This window comes from Tiliqua scincoides, chromosome 1 (genome assembly GCF_035046505.1).
Source record: "Tiliqua scincoides isolate rTilSci1 chromosome 1, rTilSci1.hap2, whole genome shotgun sequence".
Classification (NCBI taxonomy): domain Eukaryota; kingdom Metazoa; phylum Chordata; class Lepidosauria; order Squamata; family Scincidae; genus Tiliqua; species Tiliqua scincoides.
Genome location: NC_089821.1, coordinates 293,931,342 through 293,953,531, shown reverse-complemented (window position 1 = coordinate 293,953,531; position 22,190 = coordinate 293,931,342). Strand labels below are relative to the sequence as shown.

The 22,190-nt window shown below is 43.7% G+C and overlaps 1 protein-coding gene across 1 annotated transcript in view; it reads left to right on the top strand.

Moving 5' to 3' along the window:
* The first annotated feature begins 14,186 nt into the window (after nucleotides 1-14,186).
* Nucleotides 14,187-22,190, top strand: part of CCDC88C (coiled-coil domain containing 88C) — a 127,779-nt gene continuing 119,775 nt past the window's right edge. The window contains exons 1-2 of the mRNA XM_066612161.1: nucleotides 14,187-14,246; nucleotides 16,932-17,032. Of these exons, the coding sequence (XP_066468258.1) occupies nucleotides 14,187-14,246; nucleotides 16,932-17,032 (161 nt within the window). The remainder of the gene's footprint in view (nucleotides 14,247-16,931; nucleotides 17,033-22,190) is intronic.

The window sequence follows — 22,190 nt, the reverse complement described above, 5'->3', positions numbered from 1 at the left end:
TCCCTGGGACAGCAGCCCTGACCCCAACGCGACCAGGTCCTTCCCTTGACGGGTTTCTGCCACTGTGAGGAACAGGAGACCTTTCCAACACATTAGTTTTCCCTGCCTTAGTTCTCCTATGTCTTTTGTGGAGCTAAGGACTGAGGGAGCAGTCAGGAACTATGGGGCTTTGTCATCTAGCACCAAGTGAGAAAAACTGAATTCAGGTGGAGTTCAGTGGGAAGAAAAGGAAGAGGAGACAGGTAAGTAGTGAACAAATGCAGTCTGAAAATGTAAGAAAGAATGCAATAGCAGTAAGTGTGGCCTCATTGAGCCTGATAACCAAAAACAAAGAGGAGGATTAGGAGAGAGATTGATGGTAAAAAAAGGAATAAGACACAGGTAAGTGTTGGCCCAACTGAGCCTGATTATGCCTGAAGGAATAAAAGAGAGCGAATTGTGGCCAAAGTCAGCCTGGTAATTTAAGAAAGGAAAGGAGGAGTACAGAAGAGGCAAGAGATGGCCAATTTTAATCAGGTAAAGTAAGAAAAAAGAGAAGGAGAACAGAATATCTCAGTGGGAAAGAAGAAAGGGGAGAGTTAAGTGGTGATCAAATAGAGCCTCATAGTGTAAGGAGATGGAATAAAAGAGACCTAAGTGTGGAGAAATGGAAACTCATAAAACATGGAATGAGGGAGAGCTCAGTAGGAAAAAAAATAAGACCCAGGTAAGTGTTAGCCTAATAATTGAGCCTGATAAGGTAAGAAAGAAAAGGAGGAATAAAAGAGAGCTAATTGTGGCAAATTTGAGCCTGATAACATGGGAAATTGGAATAAGGAAAGCTCAGTGGAAAGGGGATTGAGACACAGGTAAGTAGTGGCCCAATCAAACCTGGCAATGAAAGATTGAAGACAAGGAATAAAAGGGAGTTAACTGGTGGGAAAGGAGGAAAAAAGGGAATAAAGGAGAGATAATTAGTGTCCAAATAGAGACTGATAATGTAAAGAGAAGGAAGAAAAAAGAGCTCAGTGTGGCCACTTTGACCCTTTCCTCACCTCATGAGGAAGCTGCTTGAACCATTCACTAATGAGGCTATACTGTATCTCCAAAACTAGAGGTGATAGGGCAAAACAGATGCCATTTTTGGAATTGGCATCCCGAATTCATATCAAACCACCGTACATTTTGGGAAAAACTTTTCTGGCCCTCCATTTTGTAGGCCTGTATAATGAGAGACAGAAAAGAAGAAAGAAAATAGAGCCAAGATGTACCAGATTGAGCCTGATACTGTAAGAAAGAAAATGCTGAAAGAAGATAGCTCAGTGTGGCCAAGTTAAGCTCATCTCAATGTGAAGAAAGAGAATGACAGTGGTAAATTTAGGGAGGAGGTTGGAGAGAGTGGAGAAAGGGAATAAAAAAGCCAAGCAGTAGAAAAGTGTGATCATGAAAGCGAGAATAAATAAGAGAGAAATGGAAAGGAAAGGAAAAAAAACTGAGGGGGGTGGTCAGAAACTGTGTATGGGGGGATGAGACCTGAATTGGAAGGAAAGAGAGAGAGAGAGAGAGAGAGAGAGAGAGAGAGAGAGAGAGAGAGAGAGAAAGAAAGAAAGAAAGAAAGAAAGAAAGAAAGAAAGAAAGAAAGAAAGAAAGAAAGAAAGAAAGGGTATTGGGGAAACTGAGGCAGAAGTCAGAAGAAAGATTAAAAAATTCATATCTGAGATTACAGAGGCAGTGATAGGAGAGTGAAATGGGGAGGAAAAGAAAATGAGAACACCTTTATGTGCAGAGAAACTTTTAACACAACTTCAAGATTTCCAATTCTTTCCAAACAAAAAAGTAAGGTGGAAAAGAGAATAAGCAGTGCAAGAATTAGAGCATTGTGAAAACTACTAACATGTCCCATTTCAATTCTTCCTCTATCTTCCTATAGTAATATTGTGGAGACAGAGGTACACTCCTGTTTTCATGGAGTCCTTGCCTTCCCAATTGTGGGAAGGAGTTTGTGTTTATTTAGATATTGGTACTTTTCTTGGACAGAGGCAAACACAGCCAGGCCTGCAAGCCCTACTGATTGGGCCTTCCTTGCCCAACTTCCCCTTGCCTGCAATACAATATAGGGTGACTACCATTGCTCCAGCTGGAAGACATCAAGAATGGCAGTCTAAGCAATCTCTGGCTGCTTCCACCCTAACTTCTTTCTTGCAAAGCTTTGTCCATGCACAGCAGACGAGAGAGGAAAAATTTACAGCATGTCTATGTGACCAGCATCCATATAGTTACATTGACTCCTCTGATTCGATTGAAGAAAGGCATGGAGGGATTATAGAAATCCAGTCATTCCCATTTGATCAGGAATTGGTTCAACGCATATTTGAACAGACACTTTCAACAGTGTATTCCTCCAGAGCCTTTATTCCTGCAAGGACAACAGTTGTCACATCACACAATCTCAAGTTGGCCTTCTATCAAAGTTAGCAACAGTGCTGTTGGATAAAAATAGACAAACGTACTCTGGTTTAACATGGAAACTCCTGTATTAAATCTTAATAAAAAGTGATTATTTTTTACATTGCTTGTTGTCTTATTAGATTGTTCCTACCTTTCCATCACAGAACGCTAACTTCTCAAGTACAATGGATCACTCAAAAGAGAAAAGATGGTCTCATCTGGCATGTTCAGTTCCATACAACATCTCTGCCCAGGCACACAAGCAGTTGTCATAAGAACTAACTTACCCCTGATGCAGAGAAGACAGCAAGCAGGAGAGGACTTGCTTTACTTGGAAGATGTGATTGACTCTTCCTATCTTTTCCCATGGGGCTATTAATCCCACAAAGCTCTGGGAATAGAGGTCAATGGAGTAAGATCCACAGCAAACTATAGTCAAGTCTGCTTTCTGCCTGAAAGATGATTATTGAAAGAAAGGATTTGTGAAGCCTGGGGTACACATTTCCATGAGGAGTTTTATCAGGGTGTACAAAGTTTCTTTTGGGTCCCTTCCCAAAGGGGAAGCAGGTGAAACAGAACCGGGGGGGGGAGGGGAGACAGGTGGCAACAGCTAGAATAGTCTTTGGAGTCCAGGTCTACCTGCTCCCACAGCATGTCTAGCTGTGCCCTATATATGCTCAGGAACAGTTCTGAGCATCAACCCAATGCTCTGCATATTTCAGCTGCAATGTTTCTCTCTCTTCCAGATGCTATCTCAGAGATATATACTGTATGCCTCTGACTGACCTTGTAGTATTTCTCTTTCATGGCACCCACAACCTGTCTTGCTGAGAGAAAGCACTTGATAGTTTTCATTCCCAGAATTAATCAGCTTATTAAAGAGAAAATTCTCCATGAAACGTCATTGTTATGTAGTTCAAAGCTATAAAAATGCCAATGGCAGTTAAAACAGCAAAAATAATGTGCCCGGTTTGCACGTTCCATTAGTTCTCTCACAGGCGGCATCCACTTCAGGGCTGATACAGACATGCATAAAAGTGGGGAACGACAGCAGAACCAGTGACTCTTGCATACAATTCCCTGCAGTGTCCAAAGTTCAATTCATGAGCCTTGACTGTGGCGGGATTCTTAAGTTCCTGATTCATAAATAAAACTCCCAGGTGTTGATGACTCCATAAAAGCAGCTGATTTTGCCTTGGGTCATCCAATAATAATAATAATAATAATAATAATAATAATAATAATAATAATAATAATAACAACAACAACTTTATTTTTACCCCGCCTTTCTCCCCAAAGGGACTCAAGGCGGCTTACAAAATATTAAAAACATAATTTAAAAAACTAATAAAAACATATTAACACATCATAAAAAACAGCAGTCAGAGTAAAAAAAATAGGTAAAAAGAGCATAGAGCAGCAGCAAGTCATAAAAGAATCAGGCCTGTAAAAAATATTAAAAGATGTTAAAAAGATGTTAAAAGGCCGAGAACTCAGAAGGCCTGTTTAAACAGAAGGGTCTTCAGGCCTCGCCGAAAGGTCTCAAGAGACGGAGCCATTCTTAAGTCAAGGGGAAGGGAGTTCCATAGCGTTGGTGCCACTACTGAGAAGGCCCTATTTCTTGCAGCCGCCCCACGTACCTCCCTAGGCGGCGGCACTTGTAAAAAGGCCTTCTCTGATGACCTGAGAGGACGAGCCGGATTGTACGGGAGCAGGCGATCTCTAAGATACCCTGGTCCAGAGCAGTTTCCATGCTCTGGACCAGGGTATCCAATTTCATGAATTGGGTACTTTTCCCCACATCAAGTACGGCAACACCTCTCCTGATGCAGAGAATCCGTTCCAGAAAGTTAAGCACTGTACAAGACAGTGCTATAGAACGCATTGTTAATTTGTGAGGCAGGAAACAAGAGCTGATTAGCCCAGTATGCACTTCTCCCATTGGCTGGAATAGCAGTCAATCATTCTAGGACAGTGGTTCCCAAATTGTTTAGCACCAGGACACACTTTTTTAAACAGCACTCTATCAGGACCCACCTAGGTTTTCCAGACTTTTTAAAAAGAAGATCTAAAAAGAAATACTGTAATATTTTATTCATTTAGAAATAAGAATAATCAGAAAAAAGAACCTGAAACATTTAACTCCCTATATTTACACAGGCTTGCAAACTGCAGGAGCTGAGCTCTTTGTTTGGGTAATTAGCAGCTACAGTATCTGGTTTTTGAATAGCTTCAGGACTTGAGGCAATTAGTTATCTGATCTTTCCATCACCCTTTGGCAACCCACCACAAATCAGGTCGCAACCCACCTGTGGGTTCTAGAACTATTCCAGAACCCACTGTTCTAGTACAAAGAGAGCTGTAATGAATCCACATTAAGGTAATACTGTACATCTCTGAAAACAAGGTAGCGGAAAAGTGCTGGGGTGGGGAAGAAAGTAGTAGGTAAGTGGAAGGTTTACTCCTCTGTGTGTGTGTGTGTGTGTGTGTGTGTGTGTGTGAGAGAGAGAGAGAGAGAGAGAGATAGTGACTTTGAGAATCATCAGTCTCTCAAATGACAGAATATTTCATTATGTCCAAAATGTTTGCGAGTGTGAGGAAAATAAATGTCCAACACCCCACTTCTCATTCTCTCCTTCATGAGTTCCAGTAATGTGTGAAGGGGAGCATATCTGTACTGGCCAGACCCCACTGCCCATCAACATGTGATTACTACTTCCACACTCTATTCTCACACATTGGGTCCAATCCTATTCAGCCTTCCAGCACTTATGCAGCTGCAGTGCGCTCCCAAGGTAATGGAACAAACTTGCAAAATTTTCTTATCTTGAGGAGACCTTAGTGACTCACACACACACACACCCCCCCACAGGATGCAGTGTGTGCCGTGTTGGCATGGCTGCATTGGCACTAGAAATTTGGGTAGGATTGAGCTTACTGAGTGGAAGCTAGGAATGAACCCTACCCATGTACTGCCAGTCTGCAGGTTAGGAAACCCATGTGTGAAGAGCTGTACACACATAGTATCCATGCTTATATTCCACCCACTGTATGGAGGCAGAGCTGGGGTCCAGAGGCCACACACACATCAGGAATGGAACTAGCCAGCGCAATTCCACTTCCGTCCCCAAACTGATCACACAGAGGTGAGTATGACATAAGAGCAAGGTGACCAGATCCAACAGAGGACACAGTGTCCATACCTTTAACCATTGCATAGAAGAGGGAATTTTGGCAGGTGCTGCTTTTTAAACCCTTCCATGTTAGCTACACCTGCCAAAATTCTCATTTCTATGCAATTGTTAAAGGTATAGGCACTGTGTCCTCCATTGGATCTGGTCACCCTGGATAAGAGTGAGACCATAACTGATAACAGATGTAACTGTATGTCACTGTTAAACACTGTTAAAATTCTTCCAAATGGAATGACAGAAAGTGAAGGGTGTTTTTTTTAAAGACAGCAGCAAAAAGGTGTGAAAATACTTGTCATGTTGATTTCTTCCAACACTAAGGATACAATCCACTTTCATGGAACAAAGTCCCATTGGGTTGAATAGGACTTACTTCTCTGCTTGGGTCTCTCTAACCACCCAATTTCTGAGCAGGTGCAGTAATAAGAATTGTCTTACCACCTGGCAAGATGATACAGATTACTGTCTTGCCAAGTGTTTACATGCATGCTATGATAATTTGCTGCTTGAATCTACTGCTTCAGCAGGTAACATTCCAGAACCCCAGAGAAACTTGTTCTAGTTCACACATCTTAGGGGATTCTTTTGTAAGAATTGTAATATTTTGCTCACTTTATCATGCCCGCCCAAATCTTCCAGCTTTGTTTAAATATCATAAGGAAAATTGCATTCTGGCCCACACAACTGAGTATGTGACTTGTTTTATGGAGCCGCTCTGTTGTGAATTTTAAAATAAATTGGAGATATAGTTCCTCCTTGATTTTGAATGGCAAAGTAACTAATGTTTTCGTGATTTCTGAACATGGAAAATGGGGATATACAGTACTTGGTTTAGCATCCTATCTGTCCTTTCACCAAGGATAGCCTATTCCTAACCGTCAAGAAGTAGCACTTGAATGGGGAGCCTTTGTTGATGCTTGGAACTGTTGCTAGGAGACGATTGGCGCTTGGCAAATCATGCTGTTTACCGTTGGTGTAAAGTATATTTGAAAATGTCCTCACTTAGGAAATTCCCCTCCTCACAGTTCATATTGTTTCGGGCTGCTGTAAGATGGCAACAAGATGCCTGAGAAAGCAGCAACACCAGCACATCTACCATATGAAAGGGCTCTGCTTAGTACTTGCATTAAAGGGGTTTTGTTTGGGGGTTTTGGGGTCCAAAAAGTACAGTAAAGATTTTAAGTCCAAAAACAAAGGGAGAACTCTGTTGCTGTGTTCTTGATTTATAAATTTCACCCAAAGACAAAGATAGACAAAATTAAGAGGAATCCCTATGCACTCTTACTTGAATTAAGTCCCATTGAATGAAGCAAGCTTGACTTCTGCATAAATGTTTGTTGGATCAGGCTGCATGTAGCCTAACCCAGTCTTGTAGCTCAGTAGCACCAGCAGATCTTCCAGCAGCAGTGGAATGTTTAGTCCTGTGACCTGCTTATATGTTTGGGGGGGGGGTAACCAGGGTCCACTGTCTGGTTTGCATGGACTCCCTCTGTACTAATGTGTGTATTTGTAATGCTCCTGATGGATACTGCACGATAGTTTGCTGCTATGTCTACTTGAGCAGGATGTTCCTAGATCCTTGTCCCAAACTCCTCTCATCTCCCCAAGGGAAGAGGAAAGAGGACAGTTTGGCTACTGGGGAGCCTACATCATCAGCTGATGGCTAAAGAGTTCTTTTAGGTCTACGTTTTGTCTGCCTATGACATCAGTCCAGCAACCATTGTTGTATTGTACAAGCACAATTCCTTGCATAGGTGTCATTTGATGACTGTCTGAACTGTGCCAGTGCAAAAATGTGTGGTGTATGATCTGGTCACACAGGACTGGCCAGATGGATTAGGATTGGAGAGGTTTGAGTACATTCCCATCAGCTGAGAAGCACTTTTGGGTGACCTAGGACCAGCCACTACTGCCTCACCTTTTTTGCATGCTATGAGGTTAGGGAGGACCACGTATGTTATCCTGAGCTACCTGGAGAAATGATGGGATAAAAATGAAGTAACAATGGTGGGTGATCTGTAATAGAAATACAGGGCAGAATGGAGTGGTTTCATGTTCTCATCCTTCAGTGTGAGCCCTCTGTTGATTAAACACACAACCCCAACATGATCCCACTATCTTTTGACAGAGCAGGCAACATGAAAGGTGAGTTTCTCTTCTGGCTTCTTGTTGCTTGCTTTGCTGAACTGTACCAGAAGGTAAGTATGCATGAAATGCATGCAAGCCATTATCAGAGATGGTGGATGAGAAGAAACTCTCGCAGTAGAACTTAGTCTAAACTCAGCAGCTTTAATTGCCCAGCCCACAGGTGTATAATTTGGTCCCTGTTGCATATATGCAACGTTGGGCAGAAATGGATTAACTGTGGTATATTTCCTCCAATCCATCTTCAGTTAATTTTCCTTTTTCTTAGAAGAGCACTTAACATTTACACTTCCGTACAAATCCTCATTGTTACTGAAAAAGGGTACTGTATTTACATTGTTAGGCTGCAGCTTCAGAGAGAGGCCTGTTTTTCAGTGCTTCCTTTGCAGTGCGTTTTGCATTGCTTGGGATACTGTGGGTGGGTGGGTGGGAGTATGTGATGATAAAACCTCTGTTTGCCATCATCTTTTTTTTTCTGGTCAGTGCCTTTTCCACCACCAGGTGGTGCAAATGCTCTGAAACTGCAAGTTCCCTTGTGCTGATTGAGGTGTGACAGACCTGCAGACACTTTTTTTTTTCTAGTTTTCACCTTCCATGAGGCAGGATTCAGTCTGCAGAGCTTCAACATATCAGGCCTGTAAGAGGTATGGAGATGTTAGAACAGTGCTTATAGTCATTTCCTATAATTCCTCTCTTTCTGTGTGAGGACCAGCCCAAGACCTCCGGACACCTGAAATAGTATGCCAGATGCTGCCCCCTTACAAGATAATGTGCCAGTCTCTACTACCATGTCCCAACATTCCAGATCACCACACTTCTCCCCTCGCTCTTTCTCTCTGTCCCCCGCTTCCTTTTCGAATCCAGAGAGTAGAAGGAGGAGCAGTAGCAGTGGAGGCAAGTAAGCAGACTGATGGGGGGTCACCCCCACAAATTGGCTGCCAGAGGCAGCCACTTCATGTGGCCTCATGGATGCATGCATTAGACCCTTGCTAATTGGTTAAGAGGCACTTTTTCAAGTGGGTGCTCCTCTTTTATTTAGCAGGGGGAGAGTAATTGGCCCTCCTCACCCCAGCAGTGTCTGTTCTAGTGGCTGTCTGCTGGTGTTTTGCCTCTTTTTAGATTGTGAACCCTTTTGGGACAGGGAGCCATTAGTTATTTGATTTTTTTCTGTAAACCGCTTTGTGAACTTTTGTTGAAAAGCGGTATATAAATACTGTTAATAATAATAATGCATTTATAAACAAAACAAAATATTTCATCAAAGCAAGTTATTGAGGACACTACTTGAGATAAAGCGAATTGATTATATTGATTCAACAACCTATTGGATCTAGAGTGGGTTGTTACCAACAGAAGTTGTTTGTTTAGCTCAGGGGTACCCAAACCCCAACCCAGGGGCCACTTGCAGCCCTCAGGGGCTCCCAATCAGGCCCTCGGGGAGCCCCCCATCTCCATTGAGCCTCTGGCCCTCCAGAGACTTGCTGGAGCCCATGCTGGCCCAATACAACTGCTCTCAGCATGAGGACGACTGTTTGACCTCTCAACTGAGCTGTGGGACAAGGGCTCCCTCCACTACTTGCTGTTTCACATCTGTGATGCAGCAGTGGCAGAGAAGGAAAGGCTGGCCTTGCTTTGTGTAAGGCCTTTTATAGGCCTTGAGTTACTGCAAGACCTTCATTCATTCATATAAGTGCCATCTCTAATAAATTCATTGATGTAAATTTATTCAAATTTTAAATGTAAATTAATTCCTTTTTCCCCCGGCCCCCTACACAGTGTCAGAGAGATGATGTGGCCCTCCTGCCAAAATGTTTGGACACTTTAGCTCAAACTGTACCCTGGAGAGAGAGAAGCAGTATCTCCTCTTTCCAGTATTTTTTATTCCTGCAGGAACACAAAAAAGCACTGGGTTTACAGGGGATGGCGCCATTTGGTTGTGTGTTCTTCCACAAGTGTGTTTTTCTCTACAAATTGTATGTATTAAAAAAGTTGCATTTATGTACCAGTAGATTTCAAACACATATGTAGATTAAAAGGATGTAGAGAGTTATACAAAATACTGCATGTCTCTGGTGCAGTGTTTTTGCTGTGGGTTAGCTCAGAGTTTGCCAGTTATGTGCCAAACCATTAAGAAACATTAATTTTAGCTGTGTTACACCTGCTAGTGAAATGCTTTAGAAATATGAGCTGCAGTAAGCTTCAGCTTAACAAGCGCTTACAGCCCTTTTACAGCTCAATAGGATTTACTCCCAATACTATGCATGAAATTGCAGCCTTCTTTCCACTGAAACTTCATCATGATCATATTCTCAGACTTCATGTTTGAGAATATGAACTATGAATTGGGAGAAGGAAAGTTGTAGCAGGTGCTCCATTTAGTGTATTTCAAAAAAAATTAACTCTCCTCTTCACTGTTTGTCCTAGGTACACAGATTCATTAAACACATACAAGGGGAACATAATAGTTACCTATTTTGCCCCATGAGTTTCTTCAATCTGTGCAGAGCCCTGAACATGGAACATGAGGTGGGTGATATTGCTTTAAAGGAGGGATTCTTAACTGGGGGGGGGGGGGGGAGAAGACTTGATCTCTGAAAATGTTGTTAGATTAGATTAATTGCTATTACCAACATGGATTGAAGCATTCTGTTCCTAGCTATCCGTATGTAAAGTTAAACCAAGCTATTGACATCTATTGAAATCATACTTGGACTTCATTGGACTGGGGATGATGATGATTTTGACAGTCTGGCAAAGAGGGTAAGGAGGGCAAACTGAAGGTCTGTAATCATGAAGAACCCCTAGTTTGAGCTGGAAAATATGCCCAGAACAGTGTTTTCCAAACTGTGGGTTAGGACCCACTAGTGGGTCACAAACCAATTTTTGGTGGGTTGTGAAAAGATTTCAAAACATTTAGAAAATTACTTGTTAGCTGGTATGAGGTAATCTTCATGCCTTCAAATAAAAATGTCACCTTTTCCAATTTTTCTAGTAATTGGCATGCCATAGATCATGTGTTAACCCGGTTCCAGCCTTTTCTCTGGCCTGGAAGTCCCTAACTGCACAGCTTGCTTTCCAGTTCAGCCTTCTGGGTACTCTGGAATGACTGAAAAATTTGGGGGGAGCAGTCTGTTAACTCCATTTCAAGGGAGAGAGTAGCAAATGTCTACCCAAGCATACTATATGTAGGGTCTCTACCAGCCTTGGGAACAAAGGACCCTGATTATTATTAATTAATAAGTAATTTATTATTATACATTTCTTTCTAGATCTCTTTTTTTGCCTAGTGGATCACAACAGACTGATTTTTAAAAGTGGGTCTCAGCGCTAAAAGGTTTGGGAAGCATGAGGTTGAAGAACACTTGCAACTGTTTTAAAAATACCTGTAAATATTATATGCATTTAATAATTTTGCACATGCCCAATCTTGTCTGATCTTGGAAGCTAAGCAGGGTCAGGCCTCGTTAGTACTTGGATGGGAGACCGCCTGGGAATACCGGGTGCTGTAGGCTTATACCATAGTCTTTCGAGACTGAAGGTTGCCAACCATCCACCATCCAATTTCCAAATATAAACCTTCCTTGGGCATGGAAAAGTAGAGCTAGGGGTCAGAAATTATTCATCTGGCTCATCTTGGGTTGTAACAAAATATATATTTATGAACAATGGGGGATGACAGAGATGAATATATCCAACAGTGCTAACTTTTGTGTATAAAGCAGTGAAATGTATAAATACAGTGAACTGTATAAAGCCAGGACTGTATACTATGTAAGCAGGAAGTATTTCCCACTTAGTTGATGTAATCTTTAAGAGTGTGATGAGTAAAACTCTGTTTCCTTCACAAATCTCCCACCTGTTCCTTCAATTCAGCAAAAAACAAAACTATATATAATACAAGAGAACTTGTTTAATAGTGTTCGCTTTCTATTTAGCAGCAGCATACATTTAAAAACTATTGGACTTTTATTTATGTCACATTTTTATACCCCACTTCCTCCTTGGAGCTCAGGGTAGTGCATATGGTTCCTTCCCTCGTTTTGTCCTCACAACATCCCTGGGTGAAGTAGATGAGGCTGAGAGACGGTGACTAACCCAAGTCACTGGGCTTGTTCATAGTAGTAAATTCAGTTAAATATCTGCAAGAGGTGGACATAAGCAAACATACAGGGAGAAAAATCAGCACAGGCTGATAAATGGGGCTGCTTTAAAAGCAATAGCTTGTGGGAAGGTGAGCATAGTAGTGCTGCCTGAGCTGAATTGGTACAGGGGGGTGGGGTGGGTGGAGGGTTGCATACAGTCTGACATTCCACACATGAAACTATGTACACACTGATTGCATACATAGGATTGTTACTTGCTCCACTGTTCAACTTTGTGGCCTGCTGTATTCCATTCTGTGATACTGCAGTAGCCTGTCCAGCAATGACGTAAACGTCAAGAGGGGCTAAGATTATTTTGGCAAGCAAAAATGGCTGTGCCAAGTTCAGAAAGAGCCTTCCTCATGGGGGTCTGAGGAGTCAGGGAGTAGGTGGGTGGATTGGATCCCAGGAGGGGTGTGGGATCAATGGTGGGTCCCCAGCCTCATATTTTATTTATTGGGGTAAGGTGGAAGACCACTGCTCTAAATCCATTTCAGCTTGACGTATAACAGTCATTTTAACAAAAAATTATCTTTTATAATTTGGAGTGCTGGGAGTACGCTTGTCCCTGAACTTTTGGAAAGGTTATGTTATTTGGAGGGCACCAGGATGCCAGTTGTGTCTTGTTGACTTGTGTGTTCCCTGAAGCATTTGGTGGGCTGCTGTGAGATACAGGAAGCTGGGCTAGCTGGGCCTTTGGCCTGTGCCAGCGGGGCTCTTCTTATGATCTTTCGAGAGCGGCAGCCTGAATAATAAGAGCAACACCAGTGAAGAATGTTGGCCTCGAAAGCAAAATTTCTGCAGGAGCTGCACTTTCTCTGCCTCCTCCATCCCCCTTCCTCAACCAGTGCCAGGACTTGGGTTAAATCCTGCAGATCTCTCAATGGTCACTTGCCCCATCCCTTTTGTGCTCTGCAAGTTTTTGGCATGAGTTCATGTGGAAACACAATAGGCCAGCCTAACACTGCAGTCATGTTAGCAAAGGCTATTAGCACAGAAGAAAAACATCCTGTAGCTCTAAAGAGGGGCATCCAGCACTCCCCTGGTGGGGGCCCTTCACTTGACATCATTGCTTTGAACTGGAGAACCAGGGCCCCCCACTTTGCCAAGTGCAGCCTAGGAAATCCCCCTCCCCCCCTCCCATCAGATCATCTGGATGGGACAACAACATTATCTTCCCTCCCCACCTTGTGCAGCCTTGGCCCTTTCCAGACCTTTCTAGATTCCGGACCAACTGCGGAGAGCGCTGGCAGTGGCAGCAACCAGGAGCAGGACTGAAATCAGAGGCAGCTCTTTCTCCTTGCAAAGCCCCTTTCAGCCGGATTCTATAGAGTCCACTTCCTCAGAAGCAAGCCCCATTCGCTGCAATGGCACTGCCTTCCCAGTCAAGGCGTGCAAGACTGCAGCCTGAGCAACTGGTGCACCCTAACCTCAACTCAAGGCCCAGATTTCCTTCCTACGGACACTTTGTTTTCCCTGCTCCAAAGCCTGCAGTGTGTGAAGCAGTTTAACACCTTGGAGTCCAGATTGGAGTGGAGGGAGAGGATTGGTCAGTTTCCCTTTATCAGTTTCCATTCATTCATCAACCCCCCTCCCATTTGCAATCAGCAAGTCGATCAAAGTTGTGTATGTGTGTGTTTAACCCCCCCCCCCCGCTCCCATTTGCAATCAGCAACGCCGATCAATGTGTGTGTGTGTGTTTAACCCCCCTTCCCGCGCCTGGCGCACTGCGAGCAGAGCGTGTTCCTGCTACAGGTAGTAAGTAGTGAGGATTACATCACCGGGGACTTTGGCTCGCCTCGCTCTCCTCGTAGCCAGAGGAGCCGGCCGGGGGCCTTTCTTTGGAAACTTTGCCGAGGGTGAGGACCTGGCCCTCTTCCGCCCCCCCTTCCAGGCACAGGTCTTGGGCACCAGCCCTTGGTCGCCACCGTTTGCAGCGAGCGGAGGAGCACGAGGCTTGGTCTGGTCTGGCACCGTCTCCTTGGCGCTGCCCCACGCCTTGCCCAGCCCCTTCTCCCGGGCAGGTTGCCGGCCAGCGCTGGGTTCCCTGCCCCGCGAGGAGGAGCCTGCAGCCGAGGCGAGGCGCCGCGATCGCGCCCGTGCGCCTCCTCCCTGCCTGGGTCCCTTCCCCGCCGAGGGGGAGGAGAGACGAGCCTCGCATTGTTCCCCTCCTAGCAACTGCGCCCGGGCAGGGGCTCCTCGCCTTTGTTCCCCGCGCGCCGGCCCTCCTTTGTGCTCCCAGACGGGCCAGCCCAGCCCAGCGCGCTCCTCGGGGAGCAACATGGATGTGACCGTCTCCGAACTCCTGCGGGGCTTCCTGCAGAGCCCGCTGGTGACCTGGGTGAGTTGGAGGAGCCGCGCCTGGCTGCACCTTGCGGGGGGGGGGGGAAGTGCCAGGGGCCAGGAGGGAGGATGCTGGCTGGCCCCTCTCCCCACCCCTCGTGGGGGGCCTGCTGCTGGGCCACCCAGGCAAAGGGGAGAGACGTGGGGTGGGCAGGGAATCAATGGGATTCAGGCAGCCAAAGTGCACCAGAGTGGAACTTCTGGCTGGGCTGTGCAAAGGGGTTATGGAATAGTGTGGGTGTCTTGTGTGTGTGTGTGTGTGTGTGTGTGCTCAGGGGGGTGATTTGAGCGGAAGTAACTTAAGACTTCTTGAAACCAAAAGTGGTAACACAACCTGCCTGCCACAGACCTGCCAGCTCAAAATATGTGTGTGTGTGAGAGAGAGAGAGACTTTGAAGCCATGTGGTGAGAACTGGCACATCTCTCATGTTTCTTGAACTCTAAAGCGAGAGAGAGAGAGAGAGAGAGAGAGAGAGAGAGAGATCGATCTGCATGATTATAGGACCCACTTGCTGGAGTGAGGACACCTTTGCACTTTCAAGCTGCTGTTTTCAACCTTTTTCATTTCAGGGCACACTGACAAGGTGCTAAAACTGTCAAGGCGCACCATTGTTTTTTTTACCATTGACAAGGCAGGCACACCATGCTGCTGATGAGGGGCTTACGCCCCTCAATAGCCCTAATAATAAATGACCCTCCTCCAAATTCCCATGGGACACCTGCAGACTATTCGTGGCACACCAGTTGTAAATAGCTGCTTTAAAGGATGCTGCCTCTCAGCTGTCTCCCTGGATCTTAAGCTGTAGTAAGCTATCTGGGGATTTGTCTTGAGTAAGCATGAGAAACAAACAAAAACCTTGCAGTGCATGTGTATTGTAACAGTTAAGAGTGCTCCAGATATGATATTTTGTTACATATGTTCCCATGGAAGTAAATGGAATGCAACCTGTATGTTGCCCAGCGTTATGGGTTCTATTCATTCATATGTACTTGAAAGTCACCATTGGCTGTTGGATTCTCAGCTCCTGCACACTATGTGGGCAGGTAGTACAGTAGACATGTGTGTAGCAGGGACATGCAGTGGGTGGGGGAGCATGTGAGGCAGAGCCTCCCCACCAGAGTCCTTTGAAAAGCACCACCACTGTGTGAGACCCATGGCTTGTGAGTGCTTGCACATCTCAGATGGCGGTGGTGCTTTTCAAAGGACTCTGGTGGGGAGGCCCTGCCTCACATGCCTCCCCACCCACTGCATGTCCCTGGTGTGCAGTTGTTACACACGTGTTGATTTTTCTGTGGTCTTCCTACACCTGTGCCTTTTTTGGTCTAGGAAATTCATTGCATTGTGCACAGATGCTGCTTTCAAAAACATGCTTCTTGACATAGGAATTTCATAACCAAAGGGTAATAAGGTTGCACTTATGCTTGCTAATTACCTGTTCTGATGTTTGAAAAAACACACCAACCCATTTGTATCCAGAGAAGAAAAAGGTCCTAGGGCTGACTTTGGAAGCCAATGCATTTTGCAAATTAGACTAACTTTATTCAGCTTGAAATGAGGCTAGGAGAAAAACAAAGCTCTGTGAAAAACAGCTAGCTTGAGAAGGTTTAACAGAGTGGTACAGAGACTGCTACCAGGGCTGGCCAAAGACCTCCTGATACCCAAGGAAGTGTGCCATATACTACCTCCTCTTATTTAATGATATGCCTGCCTCTGCTCCTCCCACTCTCTGAATTAGAAAAGGAAGAGGGGGAGGGAAGCTGAAGAGAGTAGGGGGCTACAGCGTGTCCAACTCTAGGGGGAGCAGCAGTGGTGGTGTTTGGCCAGGCACCCATCTTGATTGGCCTCATGGGTGGACTGTCTTGGAGTAGCATATTCCTTTTTTTGCCCCTTACAGGCTGGTACTATCCATGCCCTTCAATCTCATTGATTTCAGTGGAAGAGTAAAAAGCGCAGACAGTTATAGGTTTAAAAGGTGAAAAAAATTTCAAGTCTGTGTTCTGTGTTGAAGGAACCCCTAACCTGTATACATGCAGAGTAAGGCGGTAGAACGCATGGTACTACTTTAGACTTCTGGTGGTAAATTGCTTTGTTGAATGTCCTCTATGTTCATGAATGCTCTGTAAGCTGAAAACCAGTCTTTTGGGACAGTTAGGCTAGGACGTTTCTCCTGGCTGTGCGTGTTTTTCTGCTTGCAGTGTTTTGCATGGAGGAGCATTCAGAACTGGCATCTCCTACTTGCTGTCTTGAAGTGGTGGACTCTATTCCATTAATTCCACCCTCTCATTCATTCTGCTGCGTGTGTAACTAGGCTACATTTTATTTTGTGGGTCACAAGAATGGGAGCAAGCAAAGTGCATCATGAGAACATCTCTGTAGACAAGGGGAAATGGGTAATCTGGTCATCCTTGTTCCTCAGCTGGTACTGGCTTTGAAGTTTGACCTCGGACCTTTCTTCAAGGAGGTGTGTTAACAAGCTTTCATGGAGAAATTAAATTGGTTTAAGCAAGAGCTGGGCATAAATCTAACCCAGTGTAGCTAGGATGGATTCATTTGAAAACTGATGTTTTTCCAGATCATTTAGTTCAAAAATATTACTGCGGTTATATTAGGTAAGGATGAAAATTGTATGTGAATGTGGTGGTCTTGAGATGTTTTTCTAAAATAATTTTTTTTCCATGGCAGGTGAAAACATTTGGGCCATTAGGGAATGATAATGAAGACAAGCTTGCCATGTATATGGATCTAGTTGATGGAGTCTTCCTGAACAAAATCATGTTGCAAGTGTAAGTTACAATTAAAGGGATGGGTGGGGAAGTGATTCACAGAAGAACTGGTGGTGTTAAAGAGCTGGTGCTTTGTTGTGCTTTGGGATTTGGTAGAATGGAGGCATTTGTATTGGAAATCAGTACCATATGCTAGATACCCTAGTTTCCAGATTGGGGCTGTGTGTATTTTTCCTCTGTGGAGAATTAATATTGTGTGGCTTCTAGTTTATGGAGAAATGTCACAGAAGTAGGTCACCTCTGGACTGTTAAAATAGTTTTTAGAGCATATGCGAGAGGGCATTTTGCACCTTTAACATACCTTAAGCATCTTGCACCTGCAGCTTATCCTTTTCAAAATGGGGGAGGGATCCTTCTGTGGAACAGCATGTTCAAGACCTAATGTTTAAATTCTGGCATCTACCAGAAAAGATCTAGGAAAGATCTGTGTCTGGTAGATTGGAGAACTGCTGTCCATCAGGATAGATAGTACTAGGTGAACTAGTGTTTGGTATAAAGTACCTTCTTATGTTGTTTAAACCAAAAAAAGGCTTTTGAAAAGACAACTTTCTGGGTTAAATACCAGAGATTTCTGGTACAACTTTCTGGGTTAAATACTCAGTGTAGAGAGAGACGACGAGCCTTTTCTTTCTTCTAAGCAAATGAAACTTTAATGTAATGTGTATGTTGGCTTACCAGACAGAGCACATCATGCTCTATGTACAAATTGCAGCTATGTTTGCCAATTTTTAGTGGTGAATAGTTGTGCACTGTTCCTTATCTTTGTAACAGAATGAATATCCTAGAAGTTAGCCTAAAATGGTAATGGAGGGAGGGAGGAAATGGTGGTATCTAGGGGAAACTTTAATTTGTGCACATTACTCTTTTTTTCTGAGTTCAGTTAAGCCTAATTTCAACCACATCCCTTCCTGTTGCAGAGACTGACATGATGAAACAACCTGTTTCATCTAATCTTTGTGCTTGGTTTGAAACACAGACACATTTCGAAGTTGTCAGCTAAGTGGAATCCGTTGTCTTGTAGTTGGATTTCAGAAAGGCTTAAAAGCTGTCTTTATTCTGCTTTTATGGTCAAATATAATTGATGGAAATTTTCACAGATATCTGAAGCAAGGTAGCCAGACATGAAGCATGTTTCGAACTGGGCCTATCGGGGCATCTTCTCCAGGATAGCTTTCTATTTCCTTATAGGGCCTTTCTTTTCCTTTATAGGCAGTGTTGGCTGCATGCCTAGTTGTGCCTTTGGATCAATGAAACTAAAACCCTCTCCAGAAAGGCTGAGTCAGTTTAACAAGAAACCAGGACTGTGGTATTTGTGTACATCTAACTTTGGCTTGCCACAAAGGTGCTTGCATTGCTGCCCTTTCCTGATTCTGCAAGGTGGTTACTGCTTTGCTTGTTAATTGGAGAAGGCTTCCCCCCTTCTTGCCCCCCCCCAATCCCCCTAAATGGACAGTTCTGCCTTGCAGAGCTTTTAAAAGTGGAGAATGAAAATGTTTTTCCAGTGCAGATATTTAGGTTCTTCAGTCTTGGTGTAAAACCGTCCTTGTGTTTTGGCTTCATACCTTCTTGTGTTGACAGCTTGACAGTGTACTTTGTGACTTGTTGAGAGAAATGTAGGTAGCTCTTGTTGTACAATCATTCCCCTTCCTTTCAGTTGTCTACATGCTAATATATTTCTTGCCAGTCTTAAATTATGTCTGCCATTGTCCTGTTCAGCAGAACCACTGAGAGGCAAATGTGTGTTGACATCCTTCAGTCTTGGAAGACTATGGTATTGCGCTTTGAATGGTGGCTCTGGAACAGAGTGTCCTCTCCAGTGCGCGAAGCCTGGGTAAAGTAGGTATGGAGGATAGGCTGTTACCCATGCAGCAAATCCCCCCTCTCCACATTGCTGAAATGGTCCAATGGAAAGCCAGAGGCCAATACGGTTGGTTCCAGCGGCGTCGCAGGAGTTGCCAGAACGTGACTGTGTTCAGCCGTGAACCGCCTCAGGGACTCCGGCTCCGGATTTTGCCTCGAGGTTGACTCCTGAAGCCTTTTCCATAACTGGATGTAGCCACAAGGCAGTGGAGGTTTGGGATCAGAGAGGCAAATATAGTCATGTGATTTCATGGATACTATTTTGATGGGTGGATTGGACTTTTGTGTGTCCCTGTGATTGCGGCTGATTTTCAAGGTGTGGCAAAGTTGTGTTTCCAAAAGTAGAGTATGGAAAGGGCAATATTGTTACTGTGATTAATTTGCATGACAGCTGGTGTAGTTTAGGGCTTAAAACTGGGTTCACATCCTACTTTCGTCATTGAACAACCATGCTTTCTCACCCTGTGACATGGATGTTGTTTTGACCGTTTCACAGTGGGCCTAGGCTCAGTGGTAGGATATATGTTCTATCCTTGGTATCGCTAATTAAAAGAATGTTGGGTAGTAGCATTGAGACATTTTGGGCAGCTTCTGCTAGTCACTGTAGACAGCACCGGACTAGATAGACCAGTGGTCTGGCTCACTGTAAGGCTACTTCATGTATTCATAGTATCATATAATAATACTGTACTGTGAAATAGGTATTGGTTCCCATTGTACAAATGTGGGTAGAAAGGACCAACAAGAGTGACTGTTCTTGGGCCACTTGGTAAGGTCAACAAGTGTCCATCGGCTTGAACCAAAGTCTCTTTGGTCCTTATCCAACACCCTGGTTCTCACATTAGCTTCCATCTAAAGGTGCATTCAGACTTCAGGTGTTGAAATTTTTGTATCTCCTTGGCTTCTCTTAAGTTGTGGCATTAAACTGCATTTAAGGTTTCATTTTTTCTGTTGAAAGGCTGGTAGCTAGATTGTGAGATATGAAGACACCTCCTAAGTTCAGCATTTTGGCTTATTAAGGGTTTGTGAGTGGTTGGACCAACTGCCTGGCTGTGGTCTCTTTGTTAGATAACATGTTTACGTCTCTGGAGATTTGTGAACCCAATCATAGGCATGTCTGCTCAGAAGGAAGTCTCATTATAGTTGATGGGGCTTACTCCCAGGAACGTGTGGATAGGATTGCAGCCTGTGTTGGTCTGGCTGAGAGTTTCATTCACAGGTTAGTTGTCTGCTTTAAGAGGATAACTGATCCATTGTGAAAGGGAATTCAAAAGAGGTTAGAAAAGGGGTTGGTCAGTTGAGTCCTTTGTGTAGGCTTTGAGGGCTGACTAAACCTTAGTAGTTTTAGTGATCTTTGGGTTGTGTTTTTCTAATGCAATAGATTTTAAATTGCTGTGTAAAAATAGTGTCTGGGGGCACACTCTTCTTTCCTATTCTTAATCCTGTAGATTAAGAGATGTAGTTGACTATCATTCCTTGCTGTCAGTTCAGAAAACTATTTTCTACTTTCTTTAACTTGTTAGATTTAAACTTCTAGTTCAAGAATGTAGCGATTTTTGTCCAGGTGTCCTCTGATATAATGGTCTGGACTGCATGGGCTGGATGCAAATTGTGGCTGGGCCTGAGCTACAGTAATGACTCTGAACATGAGCTGGGGCTTTCCTGTGGACTGCCCAGCTATCCCTGTTGTTGCTCTAGTTTTAATTGTTAATGACTGTTTTAATTTCGGGTGAACTGGCAAAGTACAACAGTCTTGCACAGCATTTTTAGTTTGTTGCAGTGTTTTGTGTGGATTTTTTGTGTTTGTAAATGGCCATGACTTCAGCCAGCAAACTTTTATGAATAAATAGGACATTATTTAACCATTAAGCACATTTATCAAATAAAGTTAAATGGGTAACTGGATATTTCCTGCTAACTGAGCAAAGGGATACTTTTTCAAGTGGTGCTCCTCTTAGATCCAGAGTAACTGTCTTCTAGCACAGTGTATTTTCTAGCTGTTGTGGCTGGTGTTCTTCTGCATCTTTTTAGGTTGTGAGCCCTTTGGGACAGGGAGTCATTTAATTATTTGATTTTTGTATGTAAACTATTTTGTGATTGTTTTTTGTTGAAAAGTGATATAGAAATATTCTTAATAATAATAAAGGTATTGAGAGATCTGGCCTCCTAGTAGATATGGAAGTGAAACTAGACTTCCAGTCAGCCCTCATGACCTACGTAAGGTGGTTTGATTCTACTGGAGAACTGCTCCAACAGCTATACTGACTGCTGATTTGATCCCAGGCCTAATTCAAGGTGTTGGTCTTGACTTTTAAAGCCCTCCAGGGTCTGGAACACATGTATTGAAAGGACTGTCTTCTCCCATTCATTCTGGCCTTCCTTCTTCTGTCATCTGAGGGGGCTCTCCTGGATGTGACCCAGGTTAGAGGAATAGTAGTGCAAGGACAAGCCTTCTTCATAGTAGTGCCACAACTATGGAACTCTTTTCAAGGGTGTTAAGAACTGTCGGCCCCTCCCTCTTGGCTTTTCGGCAAGGGCTCAAAACACTTTTTTTGTCAAGCATTTAAGTGATGTGCGTTTTGGATGTGTGCATGAATGTGCTGGGGGTTGCCTCCTGTGCCTCAATATAATACTTGCTGCTGTTCCACCACTGCTTTTTTCATTTTTAATACCAATTCCCACAACTATTGTTTTTTTTTCCTTTACCTTTGGCAGAGGAAATGTGGGCTATAAATTTCTTAAATAATAAATAAATAACTTTTAAAACAGCAGGTGCATTTTGCCTATTTCATAACCTTGGCACAAACTGAGATTTATTAATCTCAGGTAAAGCCATAGTGCCAAAAAAGTAAAGAAAAAGGTGAATATCCAAACATGCCCCTTGAGCAAGTATGTATATCTGTGCCAGTTGTTACATGAACTACAACCTATGTCTTTGACAGGCAGCATTTAAGTTGCCAAAGTGAATTTTATTTAAGCTTAATTTGTATGAAGCCACATGTCAAGATTTGGACTCATGTTTGGTAAGCTAATGAAGCAAATCCTCATGGCCATTTTTTCCTGTTACATGCTCCTCAGTGCATGTGTGCTTGCTGGAAAGACTTATTTCCCTGGAAGCTGCTATGCAGTGATTTTAAATGTTTACTTTTCTGAGTTTTATGAATCTGTCTCTTTCACTAACAACCCTTGCTGCCCACTTAAGATCAAAAGTTTCCTGCTTAACATTTTTATCAGTCCAGATTTAGTTGACAGTTCTCACCCACACTATAAAAGCAAAAAATATTCCCCATCCTCCTTT